The 27,236-nt window shown below is 38.4% G+C and overlaps 1 protein-coding gene and 1 non-coding gene across 5 annotated transcripts; one reads left to right on the top strand and one right to left on the bottom strand.

Annotated features, from left to right (window-relative positions):
• Positions 1 to 851: 851 nt before the first annotated feature.
• On the top strand, positions 852 to 920 carry LOC115852505 (small nucleolar RNA SNORD2). The gene has a single exon (XR_004039182.1). It is a non-coding gene; the product is annotated as a small nucleolar RNA SNORD2 (small nucleolar RNA).
• Positions 921 to 976: 56 nt separating this feature from the next.
• On the bottom strand, positions 977 to 27,208 carry ZBTB1 (zinc finger and BTB domain containing 1). Of its 4 annotated transcripts, XM_060294900.1 has the most exons (3): positions 26,281 to 26,954; positions 10,925 to 12,840; positions 977 to 3,651 (listed from the first exon to the last, which is right to left on the bottom strand). In XM_060294900.1, the coding sequence occupies exons 2-3, from the start codon at positions 12,820 to 12,822 to the stop codon at positions 3,615 to 3,617; spliced, it is 1,935 nt and encodes a 644-aa protein (XP_060150883.1). In that variant the 5' UTR covers positions 12,823 to 12,840; positions 26,281 to 26,954; the 3' UTR covers positions 977 to 3,614. The 4 variants fall into 4 exon arrangements, with proteins under 4 accessions (XP_060150883.1, XP_060150881.1, XP_030711069.1 ...); XM_060294898.2 differs by lacking the exons at positions 977 to 3,651; positions 26,281 to 26,954 and adding an exon at positions 27,100 to 27,208 and having other exon boundaries at positions 10,366 to 12,840; XM_030855209.2 differs by lacking the exon at positions 977 to 3,651 and having other exon boundaries at positions 10,366 to 12,840.
• Positions 27,209 to 27,236: the final 28 nt, after the last annotated feature.

The raw sequence follows: 27,236 nt of genomic DNA, 5'->3' as shown, positions 1-27,236 counted from the left end.
TGGAAATAATAACTTGTTTTTTCCTGTATAAAAGGAAGGTTCTCTGCCTACCTCTTATATTTCTGAACTAAATAATACTGCAGAGACCAAAAGTTGAAACAAATTTACATCTGAAAATATTTGTACCTAGATATACAAAGATGAATAAGATGAGGTCTAAAACTGTGTGCTTGGGTAGTCAGGCCTGCCCTAAGGAGACTAAGTGAGCAAGAATACATTTTTCTCCAGAATTACTAGGAAAAAAATTTACAGATTTTCTGGAACCCTCTCAATCCCTACCCAGGCACAACCTTCATAAAGGTTGTGGATTGTTTTGAAGAGGTAATGTTGGCCTGAAGAGAAGGTAGAGTCAGTAGCAGCCTATAATTTGAGGGCCTATCAGCAAACTGGAGTTCAACTATTACATTTAAGATCTCTATAAATACTACAATTTTATAATTCTTTGGATGTACCTTGTCCCCAAACATTTCTCCAGTCACCTGTCACTCTAGGAAAAATTTCACCATCTGTTTCTTTGAGTCTTAAGAAACTCAGTCTTTGAAAGTTCTAATTGAACTGTAGGTACACAGTAGCCTGGGGTAGGACACTACCATGCTTAGCCTTGTATGGCTAAGCGTGGTAGTGTTTCTATGGAAGGCTAAGCGTCTCAAACCTGGAAGAGAAGCTTTTCCAGAAAAGAAGTGAATCTGTGCAAAAGCAGACAAACTATACCTTCTTCAGTTTTGTAGAGTGCTAATCTCGAGGACAGACTCTTGTGGAATAGTCTGAAATAATCTGAAAGAAGTGAAGCTGTTGTCTTACAAGTGGAGACTAAGATTCAACATGCCATTATTGCTAATGCTTATTAACTTCTGTGAAATTATGGCAATTATCTTTCAGGACTTACCTGAAATGAAGAGAAAACTCATTGCTTATCACTTGAAAAAAGAAAAACAATGTCTTAAACTGAAAATGAACAAAATGAATTATATCGGTAAGGAAGTTATTTCTCTGAATAAATTATTTTGAGAAATGGATTAACCCTCTAAAAGAACTAAATACTATGTCAGTGGATTTTTATAAATAATTATCTATTTTTATATTATGAGGAAACCTAATTTGTTGCCGTTTGTGTTTGCTCTGAGATAGTACTTTTCTAGTCATTCTATATTGAAAGAAACCAGGATTTGGAAATAAGAATTTTAGTTAATCTTTGTGCACTTCATAAGCTGCTCAGAAATACCATAATTAGCTATATCAAATACTTTATTATTTTGGTATTATAGAATGAAAAGGATTGATAACTTTTCAATCAAATAATTTTTTTAAAAGAGCCAGGTTGGAAAAGTACAGTATAAATAAAAGTAATATACAGACATTTTAACTTCTGGACATAGAGGAGGAAATTTTATTAGGTAAAGCAATGGATTAAAAAATGTAACAAAAATTCTCTATGTAACCCAGTAACTCCATTTTATACTAATATACAGAAAATAATCACATTATGGAATGCATTTATATCACTTATAATTACTGTAATTCATTACATTTGTAGTTTAGTACAGTCAGAATTTAAGCCATATTTCTTTTGTAAATCTAATTCCACCAGTAAATCAAAAAGTAACTGTTGAGTTTCTACTATATTGATCTGGCACCTTTAATAATTGATAGTATTCATCTTTACTGTTTCCTATTTATTTGTTAGAAGTCTGCAGTTCTATATGCTTCTTCATGTTTCTAGATGACTAGCTATAGTTTTTGTTTTTGTTTTAGACTCTAACACTTTAAGCTTATTTGTTATATTTCTCTTAAAGCAGGTGAATTCATATGAATTTGAAGTCTTTAGTGGATTTCTCATCTCCCTTTTCACCCCTGTACCCATTATCACATTCTAATTAACTCTTTCTGATTTTTTGTTAGTCTAATTATTAGAATGAATAGTCGTGTTATCCCTACTTTATAGCTAGAGATGTTAATTGACTTAAATTCTTCATCTGCTATTATATATACTCTAAGATAGATCTCTTTGTGTAACTCCTTATTATAACATTTGAAACATAGGCACAAAAACAAAATAAACATTTCTGAAAATATATAACATCTTGATATTGCAGAAGAAACAATAATAATAATATTGATGATGATATTGAGTTGGGTATGCAGTTAACCAAAACTACAAATATACTCACAATATGGAAATAATATGGCTATAAGATTCATATGGTTGAGAAATGTGTATCTATCTATCTTCAGGTTAAAATATCATCAAACATTTCATTTTCCCATGAAAGGTTTTTTAAACATGTTAACCATTGTTTCATTCAATACTTAGTTGAATTTTATCTTGAAATTTTAAAGCTGAGAAGCATGGTATTTTATATCAATACTAAGAAAAATGTTTAACAGAAGCTTATTCTGCCTTTTTAGGTTACATTGCTAAGTTGAGAAGAAAATAATGTGTCTTAAGATATATTCTTCTTGGTTGTCTGTGGTTTGTGAAAATATACCACTGTTGAAATAATACCACTTCTGTTTTTCCTTCAAGTAACAGACTTAAAAGGGAGCCTCGTTAATATTAATAATCAAGTTTGTGACTGGTATATACAGTGAAAAAAGAAGAAAGGCAAATGTTACATTACAGTAAGCAATAACTAGATTATCTTTTCTTGGTAAAATATTGGTCTTACATGATTTTTTCTCTGTACCCACATCTTTTTTTTTTTTTTGCCGTACGCGGGCCTCTCACTGTTGTGGCCTCTCCCGTTGAAGAGCAACAGGCTCTGGACGCGCAGGCTCAGCGGCCATGGCTCACGGGCGCAGCCGCTCCGCGGCATGTGTGATCTTCCCGGACCGGGGCACGAACCCGTGTCCCCTGCAACGGCAGGCGGACTCTCAACCACTGTGCCACCAGGGAAGCCCATCTTTTTTTTTTTAAGATTATTTTTGATATGGGCCATTTTTTTTGGAAGTCTTTATTGAATTTTGTAACAATATTGCTTCCGTTTTTATGTCTTGGGTTTTTGGCCGCGAGGCATGTGGGATACTAGCTCCCCAACCAGGGATCGAACCTGCACCCCCCTGCATTGGAGAGTAATGTCCAACCACTGGACCGCCAGGGAAGTCCCCACATCTTTTTATTTATACTCTAAGCTACAGATTTTGGGGTGAAATTTTTGAAACTACATTTCATGATATGTAAACTGTAATTCCATTTAAGTTTAGAGTTATATGCGTTTACACAGATATGTGATTACCTCACTTTATAATGTATTTATAGTAGCCTAGCAAGCCCTTTTCTTTTAGGAGGGATTCTTGAAGAAAATTAGTATATAGAGTTTTATTTTAGTGTAGCTTTAACCACTGATGTTGTATGAATATTCTAGTTACTTTTCTTTAGCTGATTTTTCACAAATAACAGGAGAGTCACCATGAATCGATTTTGTCACAACAAAGTGATCCCAAAGTAATCTTTACTGAGTTTTCTTGGATCCTTGCAACTGGAACTTTTGGGGTTGATGAGGTTTGTCAGAAGACAGAAAAGATGCTGTCACTTCAGATCTGATATTCCTGGGTCTGGACTTAAAGATTATCTGTTGAAGATTGATTCTTGCCCATGTCCTCTCCAAATTCAGATCTCACTTCTCCAGAGGTTTAGAAGGCCCTATTTGACCACTGCCACACAGAAAAAGACAAAACTCAAGAAAAATAATATTACAAGTTGACTGCTCTACAAGATACAACATAATTCTTAGGTCAGAATTTCATGACTTTTGGCACCAGACCAGCACACTGTTACTAGAATAAAGAATGGGAGCAAAAGCACAGATCCTAGAACTTAGATCTATTTAATTTATTCCCCAATGTAACTCACTGTACCCTTTAAATATAAGGTGTTCTTTTTACCAATATAATTTTTCAGCTATTGGGGCACCTTTTTTTTTTTTTTCTTACGTGAGCTAGAACAGGTAGGGCTCATAAAGATGTAACAGAAAGATAGGAGGGCAGCCAGGTGGAGGAAAGTAGGGAGGAAGGAAGCAGTTAAAAATTGTTTACTTAAAAAAAAAAAAGAAGTGTTTTCTTTCAACTAAAATAATTTTACAATGAACTTGTTAATAGCAAATCTCTGAATGAAACATAGATCTAACAAGTTCGTATTCTTTTTACTGAGTGCCTTCAGCCATCAAGCTAACATTGTTCTTTTTCAATGTAAAGTGTTTTACACTCTGCAAATGAAAATAAAGTACACACACACACACACACACACACACACACACACACACACACACACGAGGAAGAACTTTCCTTCAAATTCCTAAGCTGCCCCAGTGATTCTGGGTAGAATTATATTTTTCACAGCAATGATTTGCCCTAATTTTGTAAAAAGGAAATTGTCTCTTAAATATTTTTCTCCACATCAGGGAACACATAAGCATTTGAAAGAAACGATGACTTTCATAATCTGGATGTTTATATTTCTGTCATCTAAAAATGAGTTCTGCTGATTCTGATTGGTATAAGCAACTGGTTGAAGTAGAATAAAAACAACATAGTAACTTTTAAAATAAAGCTTAACTGGGATTTCATAAGCTGTCTACCTAACTATTCCTTTCTCAAATAGGTAAGTACAGAGTTATGCAAATTTTCTCAGATAAAATTATTAATATTCCTGACTCATGAAATCATGTCTTTTACATTTGTGTCATCCTTTGGCCCTAGAGTTTCCTGTAATCTTTACTTATTACAGTGGTGATTAGTACACTGATACATTTAATTCAGAGCCAAACACTGAATTGTAATCTTCACACCATCCTTTTTATCAGCAAATGAGTAAGATGATGAGTAAAATTATAAATGGCTTCCTGCCCACTAGTGATCTGTGTTGGATTCTGATAGAAAGGATGAACAATTCTGCCACTAATAATGGACCTCAATGATTTGGTTCTCCTAAAAATAGTAAGAGAGCAACTTATATGGATTTAACTTCTTAATGCTAAAGTCAACTAAGCACATGCATGTAAGTGGTATTAAATTGGTTCAAAATTAGCATGAATTTATAAGCCGCTATTGTCATTTAGTTAATATTTATATTTACCAATATTTATAGACACAAACATTCTAAACCCTTGCACTTTTGCCTCTTACCCGCATATAAATTTATAAGTGGCTAAATTTCACCTGGTCTTATTATGAGACTCTGCCCATATGTTACCAAGGAATAGGTCCTTGAGTTTGATAGAAGGCAATGAAAGTGGGCCACCTAAGTGATTATATAAATATTATCTATGGAATCTTCACCATTTATTCTTCTATTTTCACTTCAAAAAAAATAACATTTGGCAGTTGGTAGAGAGATCATTAAAGTAGTAGACTTAACATAGTAATAGTAAAACCTATTGTATATGTTTTAGAAATCAGGCAATAGATGCATGAAATTAAAATCAGATTAGATTGGGAGGGGCGTTGTTTCACTTAAACCATTAGGCTATTCATTGCTTAAAGGTTTGCTGCTAGGTTAGGGTGGATATTCAACTGTTGTTTCCTGAAATTTCATTTCTTTTACAAGTAACATTGTTAAGTTTACACTAGAAATACATAGGTATTTTTGGTAAATTGAATTATAAATGGCTAGAATAACCAACTTTTATTTTTAGACAAACTTAGATTGCTCTATAAACTTTAATCAATTACAATATGGTAATTAAGTATTTTGTTTTGTTTTTTAGCCAAACAAATGAAAAATTTCTTATCCACATCATCTGTTAAGGCAAAAAGAGGAAAACCGATTACTCTGGGGTCCTGATTTTTTGCGGGAAGATTTTCAAATGATTTGAGTTAGTCTACTTATCAGTCTCATAACTGATAAAAGGAAATGGTGCCTGGTGGGAGAGATTAAAACATAAAGATCGGGAATAGGGAAAACAGAGGGGCAAAAAGTCACAGAGGTAGAAATATAGAAGTTGAACTCAAATTAGTTTTTAGTTGAGCACCTATCATGGGCCCAGAAAAATGGCTGATACACCACTTAATGTTTTAAGTTTAAATAAGGGAAAATTAAAACATAAGAGTATTTAGTAATTATTTCTAAAGATCATTCTGAATGATCCGCTCAAATACAAATGTTTTGTTTCTGACTGGTGTATTTTCACATTATTCAACATGTTCATTAGGTACCCACTATTACCAGCTATCTTACTAAGCGCAGTAGATGACAGATGATGAACAAGGAGCACAGAGTCTCATAGAAGCTTTGTCACATGTGATACTGAGCTGAAAAGGCCTTTCTTTGTACTTTTTGTTAGGTGGAATATGTAGCTTAGTGGTTAAGTAGGAATGTAGAATCAGATAGGCCTAGTTTCAAATTCCAGCTCTAGTATTTAGTTTCTGTGTGATCTTAGGAAAAATACTCAGTGTCTCTGAACCTCAGTCTCCCATCTGGAAAATTAGAATACTTACCTCATAAGGCTGTGAGGATTAATTAAAATTAATCTGTAAAGCGTTTAGCAGAGTACAAAGAGTGCTAATGAAATGGATGATGGGATTACTGAGAGCCCTGGGATGGATGGTTCATAGGTTTCCAAATCCGGGCCACAGCTTCAAGTTCTTAACACCAACTCTAACTCTACTTGCTTCAGTTCCCTGGCATTCACCCTGTCACCCCATTTACTGCACCTCAGGTATCAGGAGATGGGAGACATTCCACAAGGATATGTTCCCACAGTGCCTTTTGGTACCCTGAGATCTTAGGCATTATCAATGCTAGGGTGCCTTTAGAGCACAGGCTTGTATCGCTGAGAAGCATATGTTACAAAGGAGGTGGTGGTGGTGAGGAACTGATCAAAGTAGATTAATGGCAAAAAAAAGAAATGTGTAACTCATAAAACCCATTTAGAATTAATATACCAAATTGCTTTATTCTCAACTATGCGTGCACATACACACTCAGGTTTTCTCTTCTGGTTGGTACTAATTTAGTGTTTTGTTAACAACAATGACAAGTTTTATGTTTAACTTAACTGTTAGACTAGTTCTTTGGGGAATTTTCCAGAGATCTATTAAATACAGAAGTTCCTTAACTAGTGATATAGAGGAACAGGTATTGTTTAATCAATGAGAAAGTTGCCAACCACCATGAGCCTCTCTTCCCACTTGTTTTAGAATATAAACTTTGGTATATTATCTCACATATTTATGCATATCCTTGGCATGTTCATAAAATTTGTTTCATTAGGCATTCTGTAGCTCTAATTGAATTAGTTTAGTCAAATTGTTTGAACCTATCAAATAACTTCCATTCTACTCACCTCACCTAGAAAACTTCAAATGTTTATTTTTTTATTCAATTTTTATACCTTGTTCATATTTTTGTTCTCAACTACAGTACTTAAGTACGATTTTTACTTAGTCTATTATTTTTCCTTTTAATTGGTGCTGACTACTCTAGAAAGCTCTGTCCTTATTTTATTTTTTTGCGGTACACGGGCCTCTCACTGTTGTGGCCTCTCCCGTTGCGGAGCACAGGCTCCGGACGCGCAGGCTCAGCGGCCATGGCTCACGGGCCCAGCCGCTCCATGGCATGTGGGATCTTCCCGGACCGGGGCACGAACCCGTGTCCCCTGCATCGGCAGGCGGACTCTCAACCACTGCGCCACCAGGGAAGCCCTGTCCTTATTTTAATTCTTTAATTTTTATATCTAGCCCCTGGAATCCTTATGTTCTTTTTTCTAATTTTTGTTCATACTCAAACTTCATGCATTAAAAATTAGCCATGTACCATTTTACTCACGTGAGTCATTTCTCTGAATATTTTTACTTTAAAAATATGGGAGAGATTAAGACAAATTTCTGAGTTGTAATCCACTACTGCTTTAGTTGTGCTTTATTAATCTCTCAGATTCTTAGTCTTGTTTACTAAAAAGTTATAAACATCTGAGCTGCACTGTAATTGGTGCCGAGCTTGTTAAGCACTGACTCCATTCCTCCAGGATTTCTGTTGGAGTAGAAAAGGCCCTTTAAGCAAGACTGTATGTGAGACAAAAAGAGAAACAAGATTCCACATACATCTATCTAGATTTCCCCTTCATTTTCAGATTTGGAGGCTAATCACACAAATTATAAAGGCAGGAGGAGGAGGCAACTTCCACAACCTTGATTCATTGCCTTCACAGCACTGGAGGGCAAGAAGCAATAGTAAGTAGGTACAGCTCTGTAGCTCCACCGCGGGAGAGAGAGGAAAGAAGTGAGAGGAAACAGGGCTGGAGAGAGGTGTTGGATAGTTTTAATTCCCCCTAGTTTTAAAAGGCAAGTAGTCTTTAAATGAACTCTTTGCCTTAATAAGGAAAATTGTACATTATACTCAAAGAAGCTTGTGCTGCTGTAGCTAGTTGCAAAACAAAACAAAAGGTGTGTGTGTCCTGTAACATGAAACTGGGAGAAAACACATCGTGAGGTATGGCTTTCTGAAACTATAAACACCTCAGTTATGTAAAATTAGAGATTATGTTTAATGTTTATATATTTGCTTGCTAATTCTTGGCTGTTAGTATGTGTCTAAAACTAAACCCCCTTTCCTAATGGATTAAACAATCCTTTTTACAGAGTGGTAGTATTTAGAAAGACCCCTGTTCTTTAATGGTGGGAAAGCCATTGCAATAGAGGTTTTGAAGAGGGTCATGGAAAAAAGCGGTCCCAAAGAAAATGATGTCCGCTAAGATGGTATATAGTTTGGAAATTTGTTTTGAGTCGATATTCTCTCTTTACTCTCTGATGGTCTCTGGGTTAGTTACAGAACTCTTATTAGGTTCCTATCAGTAATATATATACCATATTTCATTTAAAGTTGTATTTCAGATCTAATTACTTGATAAACTGTTGTATCCAAGACTAAGATGAATCAATTTTCTTGCTTTTTCTACAATATGGCTTTTAAAAAATTCCTGATTTCTCATTTATCTTTTTGTGTATTTCCCCCATCTCTACTTGTTCTAATACTGCATGGCTCCTGTACTGTTTCAATTCTTAACACCTCAACATTTCCCCACAAATCTCTGAGCTCACACTCTTTCAACTAAACCTATGCTAGTCAATATGTCTCTCAATTCTCTTGGCAACTTGTTCTTTTATGCAAATTGTATACAAAAATATGACTTGCATATCTTAAAAATGTGATGTAAACAAAAAGAACAATACCGTTAAATTACTGTTCATAATCACAAAATTATACTTTTAAATACAGGAGTTATTTAAAATCCCTTTCATTATGAGAAGGGCATTATAATGCAAATATAGGAGTTATTTAAAATCCCTTTCATTACGAGAAGGGCATTATAATGCAAGTAATTCACATTAAAAGGCATTCTATTCAACAGATATGTTGATTGGTGGGCCAGTTTTGCCAGTATTTTAATTCACATGTAATTCGTGTAGACCCTGTGTCAGCAACAACTAACAGTAATACTACTTTATCTTAAAAATGATAAACTATTTCCACTTATATGTTCTGTGATTATTTTACGGTTCTCAAATTTTAGTCCTTTACAGAAAAAAAAATAAAGCATGTTGATAAACTGCAATTTGCCATAACACATTCTCTCCAAATCTTAGTATAAAACACAAGACATGATTTTTGCACACTCTACTTTGATAGAACAACCAGATTTGTAATTGATTTCTTTATTTTATTAGATTTGTCAATATACATGGCAGCTTTCTCAAATCTCAAAGTTCCAAAAGTATGTCATTTTAAAGGTGAAAAATCATTTTCCTTTAGATGTCATATTCCTAGAAAGCTATTAAAGTCTATTTATAAACAAAAATAGTTCATAAACTAACACACTTTAGAAATCAGAATATTTTAAATTATTTTAAATGAATACAAGATATGCCTTTTTAATTAACTATCATAGTTAAATTTAATATCACAAAACAAAATGACTTGTCCCCACTAATTTCTCAAGTGGGGTAAAGTCATTGGGTTTTACACTTAATATAAGTTTTAAATGTGATTATTAAATGATAATATTTTATCAATTATAGGAAATATTCATTTATAGGAATTTCCGTAGGTTCATTAATCTTTTTAGGCCAAGTTTGAGCCCATGTCAACCTTCAAGGTTAGATTCAGTGCACCTAACCTGCCTATTAAGTTGTCAATTTAAGAATACGAATTTCATTGATAAGACAGGGAATAAACAGTGGCTAAATCACTGTTCAACTTCCAAAAAAAAAAAAAAAAGCTACAGTGAATGGGATAGTTTCAAATAACTAATTATTTAAAACAAACAATTTTTTAAAAAAATTTAAACAGGAACGGCCAATGATGTTGGGTTTAAAATTTCACAGGGTAACTTTAGAAAAAAAAAAACACATAAAAATAGTGAAGTCATCACCTTATTGATAAAAAAACTAAACTTTAATAGTCACTGAAGGGGTAACAACCACTTGTAGTCTACATTTAAAAGTAATTTTAATCATAGCTAAAACAAACTAAAAACAAAGAATTCTATTAAAAATAACAAAAATGATAAACATTTAATAACACCTAAAATGTAGATACTTAAGATCCTAAACAAAAAATATTAAAGGTAAAGGGCCTTAAAATTTTTTTCAACAATTCATCTTATAAATTCATTTTCTAAATAGCTCATATCCTTTGCTTTGGTGTTTTGTCTCCTATCAGCTAAACATTATACAGTAGAAAATCACTTATGTTCTTTTCAAATGCTTGGCATTATAATGTGATCTCATATCTTTCCTCAAATTAAACTTTGCTCCACATATTCCACATGTATACAGGTGAACATCCATGTGCTGTTCCAACTGTTCATTATTTGGGAATATCTGAAAGCAGACCTGGCATATAGTCTCACCAGCAGATAAATGAGAAATCATATGCCGTACATGGTCATGTTTTCTGAAGTTGCCTTGATCACAAATGGAACAGACATACCTGGCCATGCCTTTGTGCATATCATTGTGGAGTCGCAACTGACGTTCCCTTAAAAACTGCTTTCCACATGTCTGACAAACAAACTGCTTTTCCTTGGTGTGAACAGTATAGTGTTCTCTTAAGTGACACCGCTGATAAAATCCTTTCCCACACAGATTACAAAAATGCTTTCGTCTGTGATCCCTTTCATTCTCTTCCATGATGGCACTCTTGAACATGTCTTGGTCTAGGCAGCTAGACATATGTTCAACCACTAGATTTTCAGTTTCAAAACGCTGGCCACAATTAGGACATCGAAAAGGACAGGCAGAATGTTTAAATAACTGCTTTTTTTGGATATTGTTTATCTGGAAATGATTGTCCCTAAAATCATCCAACATTTCAACAAACATATCCCTGATTTCAGACTGTTCGTCAGGATTCTCTTCCATGTCCATCTTCTCCTCAGTACTTCCTAACCCGTTCATTGTCAGGTCTTGGGGCTCTCCACATCTCTGGGCATGTTCCTGAAGCTGTCTACCCTTCACAAGTATTTGTCCACATTTGCCACATGCACAGATATTTTCGATGTGTTTGGCTAAGTAATGAGATGACAGGTCCTCCTCAGTTATTGTGAGCCCACACAACTCACAGGATGCGTTTTCAGTATCCTCTTGTACTGGACTGCTGTTGTTAGGGGGCCTCATATTTTCTAAACCACCTCTTTCATCAGTGTTTATTGACATCCGAGGTTTCAGAGCTTTCCTCCCACTTTTTTTAATACTGACATCTTCTTCAACATAGTATCTATAAAATGGCTCTTCAGGTTCATCTTCTAATTCATCATTGTCAGTGGACTCATTACAGTCTTTATCAGTCACTTTAATAATGTTAAAGTCTTTCAGTTCATCTGTAGGGATATCCTCTGGTTCCATCTTGATAATGATTCTTTTCCTCTCAGCAGCTCTGCTTTTTTCTTCACTGGCTAGTTCAGACTCCACTGTGCTACTTTTTCTGCTTCCAGTGGTTGAAGTTGAGTCATCAGCAGCCTGGCTTGTGTCTCCTCTGTATTTGTCCGTCTGTGCAGAAAATGTTTTAGAAGAATCCTTTTCAACAAATTCAGCTTTGATATTACTGTCTTTTCCATCTCTAATATCCACTATTCTGTGATAGGATCTTGTATTTTGGTATGAATGTCTGTTAGTACAGGTTAGCACATGCTCATCTAGTAACTTCTCACAGCTAAAGCCAAATCCACAACTATCACAGGTAAAACTCCGTCCAAAGCGTCGTGAGACACGTTCTTTTGGAGTAGATAATTTGGACACAGAACTCTTCTTACATACATCAAATAATGGTTCAGGAAAATTACCTAATTGCAAAGACTCTTCATCAGGCTCTCTATTATGTGGTGTATTTACTGTTGAACTTGGCTCTGCACACCATCTATTGGCTTCACTGCCATTTCTAGCCACAGTGTCTTCATACATTCTTACCCCAAATATCATTTTGCTGTTCTGGTTGCTAGAAGCAGAAGATGAACATTTTGAACTAGAACAATCTGCATCCTGTATGTCTTCTAAACAGTCAGGAACATTGTACAGCTGTAGGTAGTTCATTGCCACTTTAAACTGCTCAAAACTGGAAGGAGCTGTCATAATTTTTCCTAAATACATAAACTGCAAAATAAGATCAAAACACTCGGCACTAATTTTCATGTTGCTGAGATTCAGCTGTGCAGTACTATGCTGATGATTCATGAAAAACATTCTAAAATAGGAGCTACAGGCAGCTAGAACTGCTTTGTGTGCTTGAAAGTAAATGTCATCAATTGCAATACAACAGTCACAGAGGAAACCCCATTCCCTTTGGTTGTTTAGCTGCTGAAGGACGTAGCTGCTGTGGCTGGGCTTTGCCATCTTCTATTAATTAGAGACCTATGTAAAACAAAAATATTAAAGTCAGACAGGATATCAGAAAAGCACTTAAAAAAAAGAATAATTTTGATCATGACCTGTGACTTGTGTGAATTTACTATTACAATCAAGGTATGGCTAGCTTTTCAGTCTAATGTAGTAAAGAGCAATAACATATACCTGAATCATTTTTAAAACTTGAAGGTGAAGATACCCAGCCATTTATTCAAGCATCTCGTTTTTATTTTAAGAAATACAAGCAAAGGTATCAAAAGCAAAAACCATACAGTTTTGGTTTCATTACGCCTTTAGGGAAAAAATGTATACGAAATTTGAAAGGAAAAAAGACACTAGTTTAAAAGTACTTGAAGGATACAAACAATGAAAGTTAAATAAAATAGCAATTTAAACTGAAAGTTAGTAATTCAGTCTCAGAGTACTAAAAACTTCTTAGATGATAGATATAAAGGAATGATTGCTCATCCTTAAGGGTGATATGGGTATTCTGGTTGTTAAAAGCATCCTTATCTTTTAGATACACAGACTGCTGTATTTATTGATGAAATATCTAAAATATGCTTGCAAATAATCCAGTGGGGTGGGTGTGGGGGCTATAGATGATACAAAACAGGCCATGTGTTGAGAACTATTGACGCTGGGAGGCAGATATAGTTCTATTTTTGCATGGTTGAAAATTTCCTTAGAAAAATTCTATTTACAAAAGCTTATTAGATTACATGGAAATGGCACCAAGCAAATAGGTTTGATCAATGCTCCTCTCTTTTCTTGATTACTGGAGAGGCAATAATTCTATAGAGTCAGAGTATCTGTCTTATATTGCTTGGCTTGCACTTTACAGTATAAAGGACAGTGGATCTATTTGGGAAGGAGATATCTATCCTTAGATTGTAAATTTTTCTTCACTTTTCAATCATTAAAAAAAGAATACAAAAGTAACACACGTTCATTGAAAAAAACTGAAACATAAAAGTACATAGAATAAAAACACACCTTAGGTTGCACACCTCTTTCCAGAGGTAACCTCTCCAATTGTATATCTTCAAATGTTTATGCTATACCTACAGAGTCAACAGCTATTGAGTACCTACTACGTGCCAGGCACATAGTTTTGCTTTTGTTGTTGTTTTTGTTTTTTACCTAAATGGTATTGTACTGTATACACCTTTCTGCAACCAGTTTTCTTCACTCATCAACATATAAATATTTTTAATGTATGGAGCTGACAATGAATAAAGAGAGGAGAGGAGAATATTAAAAGCACTGTAAGTCCTATTACATTACAAAGCGAAAATAAGATCAAATTTTAGCCTTAATTTTTAATCTGTACACATAATACTTCAGAATCTATCATCTACTCAAAAACAAGTTCTTACACAATTTGACTGAGCATAAGAAGAACATTTAACAAGCTGTTCAGAGAAATAAAACGTTCACTCTTCAGTCCACAAACCCTTCCGTCCCTACAGTAGAAATTAAAAGATTATCTAACTTTACTAACTTCCACTTGTTTTTTATAAACTGTTTGTTCCAGATCACATGTGGATGCCCTTTCCCCGACTACCTAAGGCCACTCTGCCTCCTTCTTCCTGCCTGAAGACAGGATAACACAGTAGGCATGGGCACCTGGTGAAATGAAGGTGGCTTTTAATGAGACCTGCTGCCTTCCTAAACTTGCAACCTCTAGGCCTTTTCTGTAAGCCAAATCAAGTATTTCAAGAAGGTACAATATTTCAACCTTGTGTAACTCAGATATCTGTACTAGAATTGAAGAGTCATGCTCAGTATGTACCCATATACAAAATGCAATGTATGCGCAGATCTTTATCAATGTGTTATTTATAACTTGTAATGCCTCACAATAAGGTAGTTGTAAGTAAACCAAGGTAAATCTACTTCTTAAAATTCACCATCATGTGGCCTTTATGAAAATTATATTTATGAATGAAGGCTGTAGAAGAAAATAAGAAAAGTTTTCAGGATGGAAAGTCAAGTAAATAAACACAGGCTATGAAATTATGTAACGATTACAATTACATAAAACAAATCCAAACAACAAAACCTTATTCAAAGGGTTAAAACACACACACACACACACACACACACACACACACAGAAAAATACTGACCCCAAGCCCATTTTATGCAGGATGAGATTTCTAGGTCTATAGACATTTTACAGGATTCAGAGAGACCTTTAATGAAAAAAGAGGTAGAGGGATAGATATTATCTCAATTTTTTTTCCCTAGTAATAAGAGTTGTTCAAAAATGAAACGAACTCATCTAGAGGATAATGAGTGCCCCGTGTAGAAGCAGGGATGAAATATTGTTGCGGACAGTATGGTACAGTGAAAAGCGCACAGGCTTTGGATCAGACAGGCCTGAGTTCCAACCTAGCTTTGCCACCTTAGGTAACTTGTTTGTCCTCATTGACTCCAAGTTTCCTGAACTGTCAAAGTGGGGATAATAATACCTCAAAAAAGTGGCATGGACATATATACACCACCAAATGTAAGAGAGCTAGTGGGAAGCAGCCGCATAGCACAGCTGTACGGTGATCAGCTCGGTGCTTTGTGACCACCTACAGGGGTGGGATAGGGAGGGTGAGAGGGAGACACAAGAGGGAGGGGATATGGGGATATGTGTATATGTATAGCTGATTCACTTTGTTATACAGCAGAAACTAACACACCATTGTAAAGCAATTATACTCCAATAAAGATGTTAAATAATAATACCTCAAAAAGCATATCAGACATTAAGGTTCACAGGAGCAATGTGTAAACTGGCACATGATAATTAATGGAAGTAACACTGGCAATTGTGACAGTGGTGACGCTTCCTTAAGCGTAGGAGGTAAGTTTGACGAGATAATCTTACGGTTTCCTTCCATATAAGAGTCCAGCAGTATGAAAGCCAATAGTTTATCTGTTAAAACTTTCAGGTTTTAAATGCCCTGTGGTTGAAATAATGACAAGAAGAGCTTAAAAGTTCCAAGGACCCTTCTAATCTAAAGGAAAAGCAGTTTTATGGTCAGCAACCAAAATTAATGCAGCTACATAGAAGACCGATATGATAGACACATCTGTAGCTATAGTCATAATTCAATTAGATTAGTGAACATACATTCTGTATTAACATAAACAAGACACTAAAGCATATAAGAGCATCAACAGCATTTTAACACACATTTATTAATTCAACAAACATTTGTTGAGTATTTTAGTGTACCAGGCACTGTATAAAGTACTGAGAATCAGCAATAGCATAGGTATTCTATAATCTCAAGGATACCTCACTGAGGGGAATTTTAACTTGTTCTAGACGAGTGACTTCATTGAACGTGTACTCAGCAGAGTGCCTACTCTGTACGTGAAGGCACTGTGCTGTGGTGGAGAGAACAGGGCTCCGGGTCAGACACACCCGAGTATGAATCCCACTGCCTCCACATCCCTCTGTATTTCTATCTTCGCCTCATATGGCTGGAAGCTGAACAAGTACCTTTTTGTCAAAAATTAATGCTAACACTACAGCTCCTAGGCTGACCTAAAACTGTAGTTTCTCCAATGTTATTATGCAAATGCCCAAGTTCTGAGTAAAGTGGATTTTAGGGAGAGTAACTTTTAATAGCAATCATTCACACATTGTACCAACAACTCTGTTCTTGTTACACCTCATTCAGAAAAGTTTTAAGAAGGCTTAATAACAGCAAAACAAAAACAAATAAACAAAAAGGCGGGAGGTGGAATCATGGGTGAAGGATCTAAATTCCTGTGAGACTTTTAGCTTGTTATGTCTTGAGAATAATTTTTGCATTAAAATGTTTATATTTCACTCACTTTTATTAATTAAATAATAATTTCATTCAAATTCCAAAAGAGGTTTGCTCTCTTCAATTTTTAAAATATCCTTAATAATGCTACCCAAAATACTTAGTGAACTTTGTTATAGTAAAGCTTGTTACCTGTTTTTAATAATTGCTTATATTTCAATTCTTGTTTTTATAATGGCATTGTGTGATTGCTTTTGTTTGTGTTACTAGCTACATCACTGGTAGAACAAGTTTGTACAGCTAGAAGTTCTTCAAGGGCTGGGGTTGAGAGCAGAAACTTCAAACGTGATCCAAAGCCAGGGGTTCTCCTAAGGCTAGGATACCCAGTGTGGATGCAGTTCTCCAGAGGAATAAGGAGGTAGGTGATGCAAAAAAGTTTACACTGAATTTAAAAAATTTTTGTTTGAAAAAGTTTAACCAGCTCATCTCAAATTCAAAAACAGCTACCAAACACATTAAGAATATTCAGTAATTTAGATATTCATAGGCTTTTAGAGCTTAGAGATCTAATCTAGTCCAACATGCTTATTTCATAGAAGGACAAAGATGTTGTGCTGTTAAACAATATATCAAGGGTTAACTGTGGTAAAGTATTATAGGTACTAGGATTCCTGCCCACCCAGCTGGGTACTAACCACTGAACTGTGGTTACTACATGCTCCTTGGTATCATGCAGTGTACCCCCATATGTAAAGAACAGTCAGCAAGGACTGGGCATGAGTCCTTACCATAGCGTTTGTTAAGGCCCTTGCACAAGAAACTACGCCCTCTGAACTCTATCTGTAATGTGGTTATACCTGTATATGCACATCTAGTCTCACTCAGTAGACATGTTCCCTAAATTATACTCTGTAAGCTGTTTCAGTAAATTTCTCACTGACACAGTAAGGTTTCAGAAATACTTTTCCTTCTTTGCTAAGTCTCTTAAATGGAAAAAAAGTTTTGCTGGACGTTTCTTTTGCCTTAGCCTTAGTGAAATGATAATTTAAGGGTCTATAAATAAGCATATAAAGTGAATGAAGAAGCAACTTAAAGGAATTTTTGAGTGACTCCTTCCATAAGGTAAACAACCACCCTCTGCGTCTCAGACTTGCATTATCAAGGACATTCCCGAGAACTATTTGCATAGCCTCAGTGAGTCTACAGTTCAGCGTCCCAATCTCTGAACTACTAACAATTACCTCCAGGTCTCAAGGGACATTTAAGTACCTACATTCATTTCCTCGTACCTATTTCTATGTCTTATATGACTGAAGGTATATATATATATGGATTTAACCTGTGGGCTATAGACTAGCTTCTTAAGAAGCTTGAAAGGTAGTGAAAGGATTCTCCCCTGTTTATAAATCAGAGTATCAGAATGTATTGAACACCTACAATGTTCCCAACATGGCATAAAGCATTGAGGTGGAGAAGGATGGTATACAGTAGAGCTAATTACATATGAGGGATTACATTTTATACCAAGAAACGATTTGAGAAAAATTAAGTACTGAATTATATTGAATAAAGTTCAGTATGCATTTAGAAAAGGCATGAATTGTACTAGAACAGTGGTGGGCTTTAGGAAGGATTTGAGTGAAGTCTTGATGAATGAGTAGAAGAAAGAAAAAGAGAAAGTGGTGTGGGGAAGGCATTTCAGGTATCTGTATTGGTGTGTACGTAAAAAATTGGGGAGGGTACACAGCAGCATAAACAAAAGCTTGGAAATGTAATGGGAGGGAAGGTAAATTTGTTTTACTGGCCTTAGTACCAATGTGCCAGGACCTAGTCTAAGCAGGTGTGTGTGTGTGTGTGTGTGTGTGTGTGTGTGTGTGTGTGATATCTGCTTAGATTAGAGCCTGGCGCATCAATAGTAAGATATATATACATATATATACACATATATATGTATATATATAGTGTATTATATATAAAACGTGTATGTATGCATGTAAATATGTGTATCATGTTATCATTTAATCCTCATAACAAACTCTACAAAGTACGTACTGTTTTAAGACCCATTTCCAGATAAGAAAACAGAACACAATGTTATATAACCTTCCTAAGGCCACAGAGGACTGGGTGAGATTAGAACACAAGCAATATGACTCTTGAGCGTGAGATCATAGCCTTAATGACTTTGCCACCTATAAAAATAAGGTCACCTTGGCAAAATTCTTTCCTAGAATTCCATTTTCTAGGGTATACAGTGTTCCAATCTCTAAATTTAAACTTAATTCTTTAGGTTTTCTCCTTGAGATTTCCAGTAAGAACTGGCTGTACAGGCTCCCAAAGATAAAAGGTTTTAATTCCAGGCATTGAAATTGGACAGACATGATCAAGTTTAGAAAATCTTATTCACTTTTTAGAACAAGCATCCTGGCTGATTATTAGACTGCAAATTCAGTCCTTAGTACAGGAAGTTCTGAAATTGTAACTGGGTTATGTTCCAAAACTTTATTTTTAAGTTAGTTATTTGGAACTTGAAACACATATTCCCATAGAAACAAAGCTATAAATGGTGGCTCCATTCTGTGCTCACACCCATTTGGATCTTTAAAAACCCAAATGGAGCTGTGTGTTCATTCGTCCTAACGGTGCTGTAGTAGTACTTGCATCTTTAGGACTAACAGAGGGACTGTACAGCAATGCCTACTACACTCAACTCTCCAGGATGGGGACGAGGCTAAATGGCCTTTGTGTTCCCCGTGCCTAGCACACTGCCCATGTAGTTGGCACTTAATGCATGCTTGTTAAATGAAAGTGTTAAAAAAGAGCCCAGGGAGCAGACACCGATAGATTTGAATACCAGCTCTCCTACTTATTCAGCTATGAATTTTCTTCACCTCTCTAAGCCTGCTTTCCTCATGTATTAAATAGAGATAATCATACTTCTAAACAGAACTCTTGTATAAACTAGAGATGACAAATGTTTGTCTTTTCAATCCAAGAGGAATAGGATTTTTCTTAAACATTAATGTCATCATTGTGAACAAAGTTCACAGAATTTTACCAAGTGATGATCAAGTTCAACCCGCTACGTCATAGATAAGAAAACAAATGGAGGCCCTGAGAGGTTAAGTCACGTACTCAAAGTCATGTCTTGTTTTCGTGGCTGACAGGATGGGACCTTGGTCTCCTCAATCCTGGTCTAGGGCTCTTCCTTCTATTCTAACAGCTGCCCCCATATATAGCAACACCTAGCTGTCTGCTTGCTTCTCTGCATCAATTATGTCTTCCTGAAAAATAGGAGCTGTTCAAATTTGCAAGGGTTGTTTGCACCTGCACAAAATGGCCCGAGGCTGTTATGCTCTTGGAGACTAGTTTGTTGGATGGTATTTTTCTGTCTCCCTACTTGTCAGGCCAACAGCTGTCACTTGTAAAAGGTGTGCTGATCTCCTGCTGCCCACCATTTCAATGTTATGAGTTATGAAATTAGACAAAAACTCATTGAAACTGAATCTACATAAATAATTTAATTTTCTGTGAGGACCTAGGGCAGTGTTCTATGCATAAGATAAGGTTTTAATTCATGCACTTTGTTTAATCTATCTTAATTGTTGACAGGCAACAAATTGCCTTACTCTTTCGCTTCAGGTCAGGCCACTGGATAGCTGGCGTTGTCAACCAAATAACTCTGAATAACTGAGGTGTTACTGTAGTTAAGCTGCTAGGTCTGGGAAATGAATTCATCCACACAGAAAGCAAAGGGAACATAGGGGCTCCTGAAATTTTCCTCTCTTCCTCCAGGAGTGGAAGAGGAAAAGCATTTAATTCAGGCAGTCTAAATGTTGATCTGTTTATCCTAAAGAGACAACATGGCATCTTCTGACCACCAGAGGGCACTGGGGTGAAGAGCAGGCTTCTCTCAGCAAAAAGCAGCTTCACCAGGAAGTCCCTTTTTGCACGTGGCATTCGTATTCTTAGGGTTCATCTTGTGGAACTCCTATCTATTCCAGCATACTCACGCTGTGACTTTGTCTGGGACCCACCTAAAACTGCTCCTCCCCCTTCTCCAGCATGCACCAATCACCCGGGATTCTTGGGAGTCACTTGGGACTTCTTCCTCATAATTAACTATTAAGTCTTGCCAGTTTTCTCACTATTTCTCAAATTTGCCCCTCGATTCCATCTTTACCTTCCCTGTCCTCTGAGGCCTCTATCATTACTCCTGAATTATTACAATAGGCTCCTTAACTGGTCCCTCAAATACATCCTTCACCCTCAGATGATTCATAAAGAACAAAAATCAGACCCTGTTATTCTGCTTCTGTGGGTCCTTTCACATACCCTCAGACTGAAGAGCAAACTCCTTCCCAAGGGATACAAAAGCCCTCCGTGCCCCCCCATCTAGTCTCCTATGTGGCTACTTCCTGCTTCAAACTTCTGTTCAAGCGGCATAAAACTGCTGGCCACCACCCCATCCTCCGAGCCCATATACTTCATGTATTTCCTACCTCCATTTTTACTCATGCTGATTGGTTCTTCTGTCTGAACCGGCCACATATCTTTTAAGAATCAGTTTATCACCTCCTCCAGAAAGCCTTCTGCAAGACCTCCCTCTCCCACTGTTTTAGGTTTTGATATTACTCTGTGTATTATCTCCTTATTTTGCACTTATTATGCTATTTTTTAAATCATCAGAACAGCAACATAAAGTAGATGTTAAAGCACAGACTAACCAGACTGTCTGGGTTCAAATTCTGGCTCTGTCACTTATTAGGTGTGTGAACTTGAGCAGGTTGCATCCAATCTGTGCCTCAGTTCTCTCATCTGAGAATGGGGATTGTAATCCTTCCTAGGGTTTAGTTACTGTAAGACAGTGTGTCACGGAGCAAGCGCTAAATAAGAATCAGCTACCACAATTATGTGTATGTTGGTCTCCCTACTAGACTATGAGCAACTTGAAGGCCAATATTTTGGCTTGTTCGATTCTCTGCAACACAGTGTGTGTACTCAGTAAATGTTGCTGCATGAAAACTGGTGAGGCACGGGGATATGGGGATATATGTATACATAGAGCTGATTCACTTTGTTGTATAGCAGAAACTAACACAACATTATAAAGCAATTATACTCCAATAAAGATATATATATAAAAAAGAAAACTGGGGCTTCCCTGGTGGCGCAGTGGTTGAGAGTCCGCCTGCTGACGCAGGGGGCACGGGTTCGTGCCCCGGTCCGGGAAGATCCCACATGCCGCGGAGCGGCTGGGCCCGTGAGCCATGGCCGCTGAGCCTGTGCGTCCGGAGCCTGTGCTCCGCAATGGGAGAGGCCACGACAGTGAGAGGCCCTCGTAACGCAAAAAAAAAAAAAAAAAAAAAAGAAAGAAAACTGGTGAGGCAGCTCTAAGATGATGGGAGGGACTACCCAGTTTCCTTCTTTCAGCAAGTCCACACATAATATTTTTTAACTGTACTGTTTCCAATTGTGTAGCTCCAAGTGCTACATTTTTAACTCTAACCAAAATCCTGAAAATTTCACCCTTATGTAATTAAGTCAATGAAACCAATAAAAAGAGTATCATAAAAAGTATGTTCATGCCAAGAAGTTTAACTCCATTTTTAAGTCTTAAATCTATTTAACATTTAAGATTTCCCCTCATCCCAAAGCAACTAACACAGCAAAAGCCTTCATGCTTTCATACATGCTATTCCCTTTGCTTAGAGCCTTTTCAACGTCCAGCTCACTCTCTTCAGGACATTCTTTCTGATTCCAGGGTAAGGTAGATGCCTCTTCTGTGCTTCCCAAACAGTCTATACCTACAACTATAGGGTGAAAAATAATGTATCATCCACACTGGGATGCTATGTCTATCATCACACTCACAGCAGGGATTATAATGATATGGTTCCCCTGCTTTGCTGTAAGCTGCTTGAGATCATGGCACTGTCTTAGTCATTGCTGTATCCCCTGGGCCTCTAACAGTTGCCTGACATTTAGTTGATATTTGATCAGTTTTTGAATGAATAAGTGTTGAAGAAAGCAAGTTTTATATTGCTTATCAATTTTTTGCATTATTTCAATTATGGCAAAGTTTATATAGTAGTCAAAAATCTACAAAGTGATTTCCCATACATTACACAACTGATCCTTATAACAACCCCGAGGTAGGTATCCTTATTATCCTCATTTTGTGAATGAGGAAACAGGTTCAGTGGTTGGTACTCAAGCGCTCATCTTGTAAGATGGGACTCAAACTCTGACCCTTTTCATTCAGAGCCCTAAGTTTCTGTTTTTGTAAACCAGAAAACACTCTTTCTGGCAATGACTATTAACTAACATGTCCCCTTGGACATTCTAAGCCTCCCAGAGTCACCCCATTCTCATAAAGCCCCATATTGCAGGCAGAATGCCCTGCGCTCCCCATCTCCGCTTCCATCTTCTGACTCCCACGGCCCATCAGAGGAAGCCCTCCCCTAATACAAAAGATTTAAAGTGAGGATGGAGCTCTTCAGTTATCTCTAAAAAGGATCGCATGCATCTCACACAGACAACAAACAGAAAATCTGGTTGGCAATTTAATTCTTTCTTTAATTTGCCAATTTTATTTTGCAAATGATTTGTTCCCAACACTCTCAAATAACAAATGCTGTGATTTAACTTCTATGTACTATTTTGGGGATTTGTTTTCAGAACATCAATTACTTCACAGCTTACTCTTCTTGAATATACCAGGCTAAGGAATAAGTGATTCTGTACTCTAAGACTTCTTATACAGATAACTATACATGGCACAATATAAGTATACTTAGAAATCTATCTTAAATATGTACCGTCTCCTTCTAGGCCACATCTGAAAACCACAGTCATTAATCCCCTTCTTTCCTCTAATTTCCTTTCCTTGATGTTTGGTATGCTACCTCTGGATATAGATCAAGAGGGACCTCTCATCCCGTAACAGCACAGGGATTATCTTGGCAGTGGCCTTAATGGCAAGTATACCCACTCCTTCCCAACTATAGATTATGAAACTCTTTACAAATGTGAGGGTTTTGTTTTGTTTTGTTTTAATGAGTTTGGCAAGTATAAATCAACCCATCAAATGCTTGACACCAACATTAACATTATAAGTGTGAGAACTAGCCCACCAAGCTACAGTAAGTACTTCGTAAGGACAAACCTACAATAGCAGCCCTGTTGTATTTAAGCTCTCACGTCTGCTACTTAATCATAGTATTTTAAATAAGTCCAATGCAAAACATTCCCTTTCCTCTACCTGGACAATTCTCACCAACCTGAGCAGTGAATAGAGAACATGAGCCCATGAATCATCACGGCCATCCCTAGCCAGGGTGAGGCACACACAGCAGCACAGTATGACCAAATGTTGCTTTCTCTCATTTTAAACAAGAAATTGACTGTTAACAGAGATTACCTCTGGGGAGCGGGAGTCAGAAATGACTTTCATTTTTGTTTTTTATCTACTTCGGTATAGGTTGAATTTTTACAAAGAGCTTGAATTTTATATAAAAGCATTTCCATTCTGAGAAAAAAAGAGACACTCATCCCTTTTAATTTGGTTCCCATAAGAGTATAAGAATAATGTCAATATTTTATGGTAAGAGATACCAGCACAAGAAGAAAAAATCAGGAGAAAAAAAATCCTATAGACACCAAAATGACCTCTCAAGCAAATATATCTCAATTTTTTTCAAATATATCTCAATTCTTTTTTGGAAGACAACAGATTGTGGCTTAAAAGTAAAAATCTATGGAAAATTTTCTGCATTTTTATCCCAAATAGTTTCCTCCCCTTTAGGGCCAGAAGCTTAATAGCAAAGGCTTAGCACTTTTCCTGGATGGAAGAGAGGCCTGAAAGCAGGCACTTCTTTTCTCTTGCACATTAGAATGGCTGTCCTGCAAGGAACACAGAAATACCCTTAAAAAGCTCCATGGACTATACCTTTCCCGGAGCCTGGCAAAAGAGGAGAATGCGGAAACAGTACAAAAATTTAGCTGTGTTAAAGTGAAATCAAACACAAGGTCAACAGCAAGTGGCTGAGACTGTGCTCTGCCCTGCTAAGGTCCTGGTTAAATACGGTTTCTCTTTTCTCCGACAATGATGCAACCAGGGCTCCCCACTGCCTCCAATTTAGGCCGTGTTGGGGTAGGAAGAATAGAAAGGCTTCAGGTAAGATTGCTCAACGTGAGTTATTTCTCTATACCATGAAAATTTGGTCGTAATGGAGAAATCTGCTTTTAAAATGAATGTAAGATGCTGATTGAAAGCTCTACTTGCAGACTGTCATTATTTTATCAATCTTTGGGAAAGCACTGCACCTCCACTATGCTTCAATTTTCTCTGTTTAAGATGAGGAAGCCCCATCTAGCTTCCAAATACGTTCAGTTATTATTGAGACTTTATTAGATATCCAGCAAGTGATTCAAAAGGAGTTTTGAGGTTCTGATGGCCAGCCATCATTCAAGCTTCATCGTTTTGTATTCCAAGTGTCCTCATCATATCCATTTGCAATGACAAAATTTCATAATTTCAAAGGAGCGGGTGGTGATTGCTTTGGAGTTATCATGAGAACTGCATCCTTCACCAAATCTGCTCCAGAGTGCCTTGAACTTCAGCTCAAGAGACTGATTCTAAGTCTCAGAAAGCCTGGGACCACTTCTTGGGATCGAGTGTCAAAGGGAAAATTGTTCCTGGCATAGTTTTCCTGCCGTGATACATACTGCATGGAAATATACTTAGGCCAATAAATAAACTGCGTGTACCTACCACGTTGAAGCTTGATTTAGGAATATTATTACACACAGACAAATTCCATACTGTCCCCAGAAAACATCAAGGACTTTCATCAACATCTCCCTGACGCTCCCAATTTGGAAAATGTCATGTCAACCTTTCAGATCACGCAGACGCACTGCTTAGGTAGGAAGGGAGACTGGGAGGGTGGCTGAGCTCAGACCCAAACCTACATATTTTATTGGTAACAACTCCTGATCTACGTCCAACACATTTACCGAACACTAACAGAACTTCTAGCAAGCGCCCACCGCTGGAAGCGAAAGCACTCTCTTCCCAAGAAACAGATCTTTCCACCGAAAATCCCCAAACCCGAGACCTACCACTTTTTACTGAACAAAAAGCTTGTGTGCCGGGAGGGAGTGGGAAAAACCGTGGCAAGAATTTGCACGGCTCTTACGCCTCCTCCCTCGGAGCGCGCCCAAGTCTGCGGCCTCGGGCTCCGGGACACTTCCCCTCCCACCCGCCAAGGAGCTGCGGCTGTAAGTTGAGAGAAGCGGGCTCTGGGCACGTCAATCAATCGGGTCCTCCCGCCTCCCGTCTACACCTCCCCTCCCCCCTCAAAAAAATAAAGGCAGAGAAAGAAAGGAAAAAGAAGGTAACTAATTTGGGAACTAGTCTCCGTGGGGGCTTCGCCTCCGACCCAGGGAGGCCACACGTCCCCGACCAGGCGCGCCGGTGGGCGGCGGGATCAAGCAGGCGGCCCAGCAGCCACCCGTGGCCGGGTCCTCGCCGCGCGCCCGCCGCGCTCCGGCTCCCCGCACTGGTGGGCGCCGCTCCGGCCCCGCACTCCGCCAAGCCCGCTGCCCGCCGCCTTCCGGCCCGGGCCAAAGTTGCGCAAATAGCCCCACAACTGGCAAATACTCACCGGCCGCAGCAGGAACCGGGGCTGCGGAGATTTTAGGGAGTTTAAGGCAAATCGGCCACGGGAAAGGCGGGCGGAGGCAGAAGGGCCGAGAGCTGCAGTGGCGGCGGCGCGCGGCGCTCGGGCTGGGCTGCGCGGAGAGGCTCTGGCTCTGCCAGGGACTGTGCTGCAACAAAGGACTTCCGCTGCCGCACAGCCGCGCCTGCCGCACCGCACTGAGCCGGCCCCGCTTACGCGGCGACTCCGGGTCTGCCCACCAGTTCGCTGCGGCGTCCGCCAGCCTTCCCCTCCCTCTCGACCGCCCACCCACTCCGCCGCTGGCTGCTAGGGGCACCCGCGGTCGCCTGTTTGTTGCAACAAGTTTCTGCGTCGGGCTCCGAGGAGGCTGGCGCAACCCGCACCGCGGGGGCCGGCGCGGCGGCGGCCTGACCACCCCTCTCGCCCCTTTCCCAAGGGTAGGCTTGGGACCTCCTCCTCCTGTTTGCACAGCTGGATGGGACTGGGCTCCTCCCGACTCCCCAAGGGCAGGATGCTGCTTTCCCACTCCGTCCAGATGTCAGACCCCGGCCCCAAAGGGCTCAGCAGCTAGGCCTTCCCTCACAGTACGTCCCTGGCGTTCTGGGGGCGCCGGCACCCTTGCCCTGAGCCGTGCGCGGCCAGTCGATTCAGGATCGCCCGTTCCCCGCGCCTCCCCCACCCTTGCCTTCCGTGGGCCTGTCCGCCTCTGGCCTTGAGTCACTTCCCCCGCCATGCCCCACCCCGCCCACCCGGCCTCCCCTCCCAGGCTCCCGTGGCTCAGCTTCCCTGGCCCCGCGCCCTCACCCCTCTTTCCACGAACACGCGGGAGCATCCTTTCCCGCCCCCATCTCCTAACTGAGGGGGTGCTTGTGCTTTTGCACACCCTGGGGAAAGTCCCCGGGTCACGCGGTTGTGTGTGGGGAGCCTGACGCTCAGGCTCG

Source organism: Globicephala melas, chromosome 2, assembly GCF_963455315.2.
Source record: "Globicephala melas chromosome 2, mGloMel1.2, whole genome shotgun sequence".
In the NCBI taxonomy this organism is placed as follows: Eukaryota; Metazoa; Chordata; class Mammalia; order Artiodactyla; family Delphinidae; genus Globicephala; species Globicephala melas.
Note: the sequence above shows the minus strand (reverse complement) of the source record. Positions and strands in the feature narration are given on the sequence as shown.

Coding starts and splice junctions, on each gene's coding strand:
- ZBTB1 (XM_060294898.2), bottom strand. CDS start 12,822: ATGGCAAAGCCCAGCCACAGCAGCTACGTCCTTCAGCAGCTAAACAAC.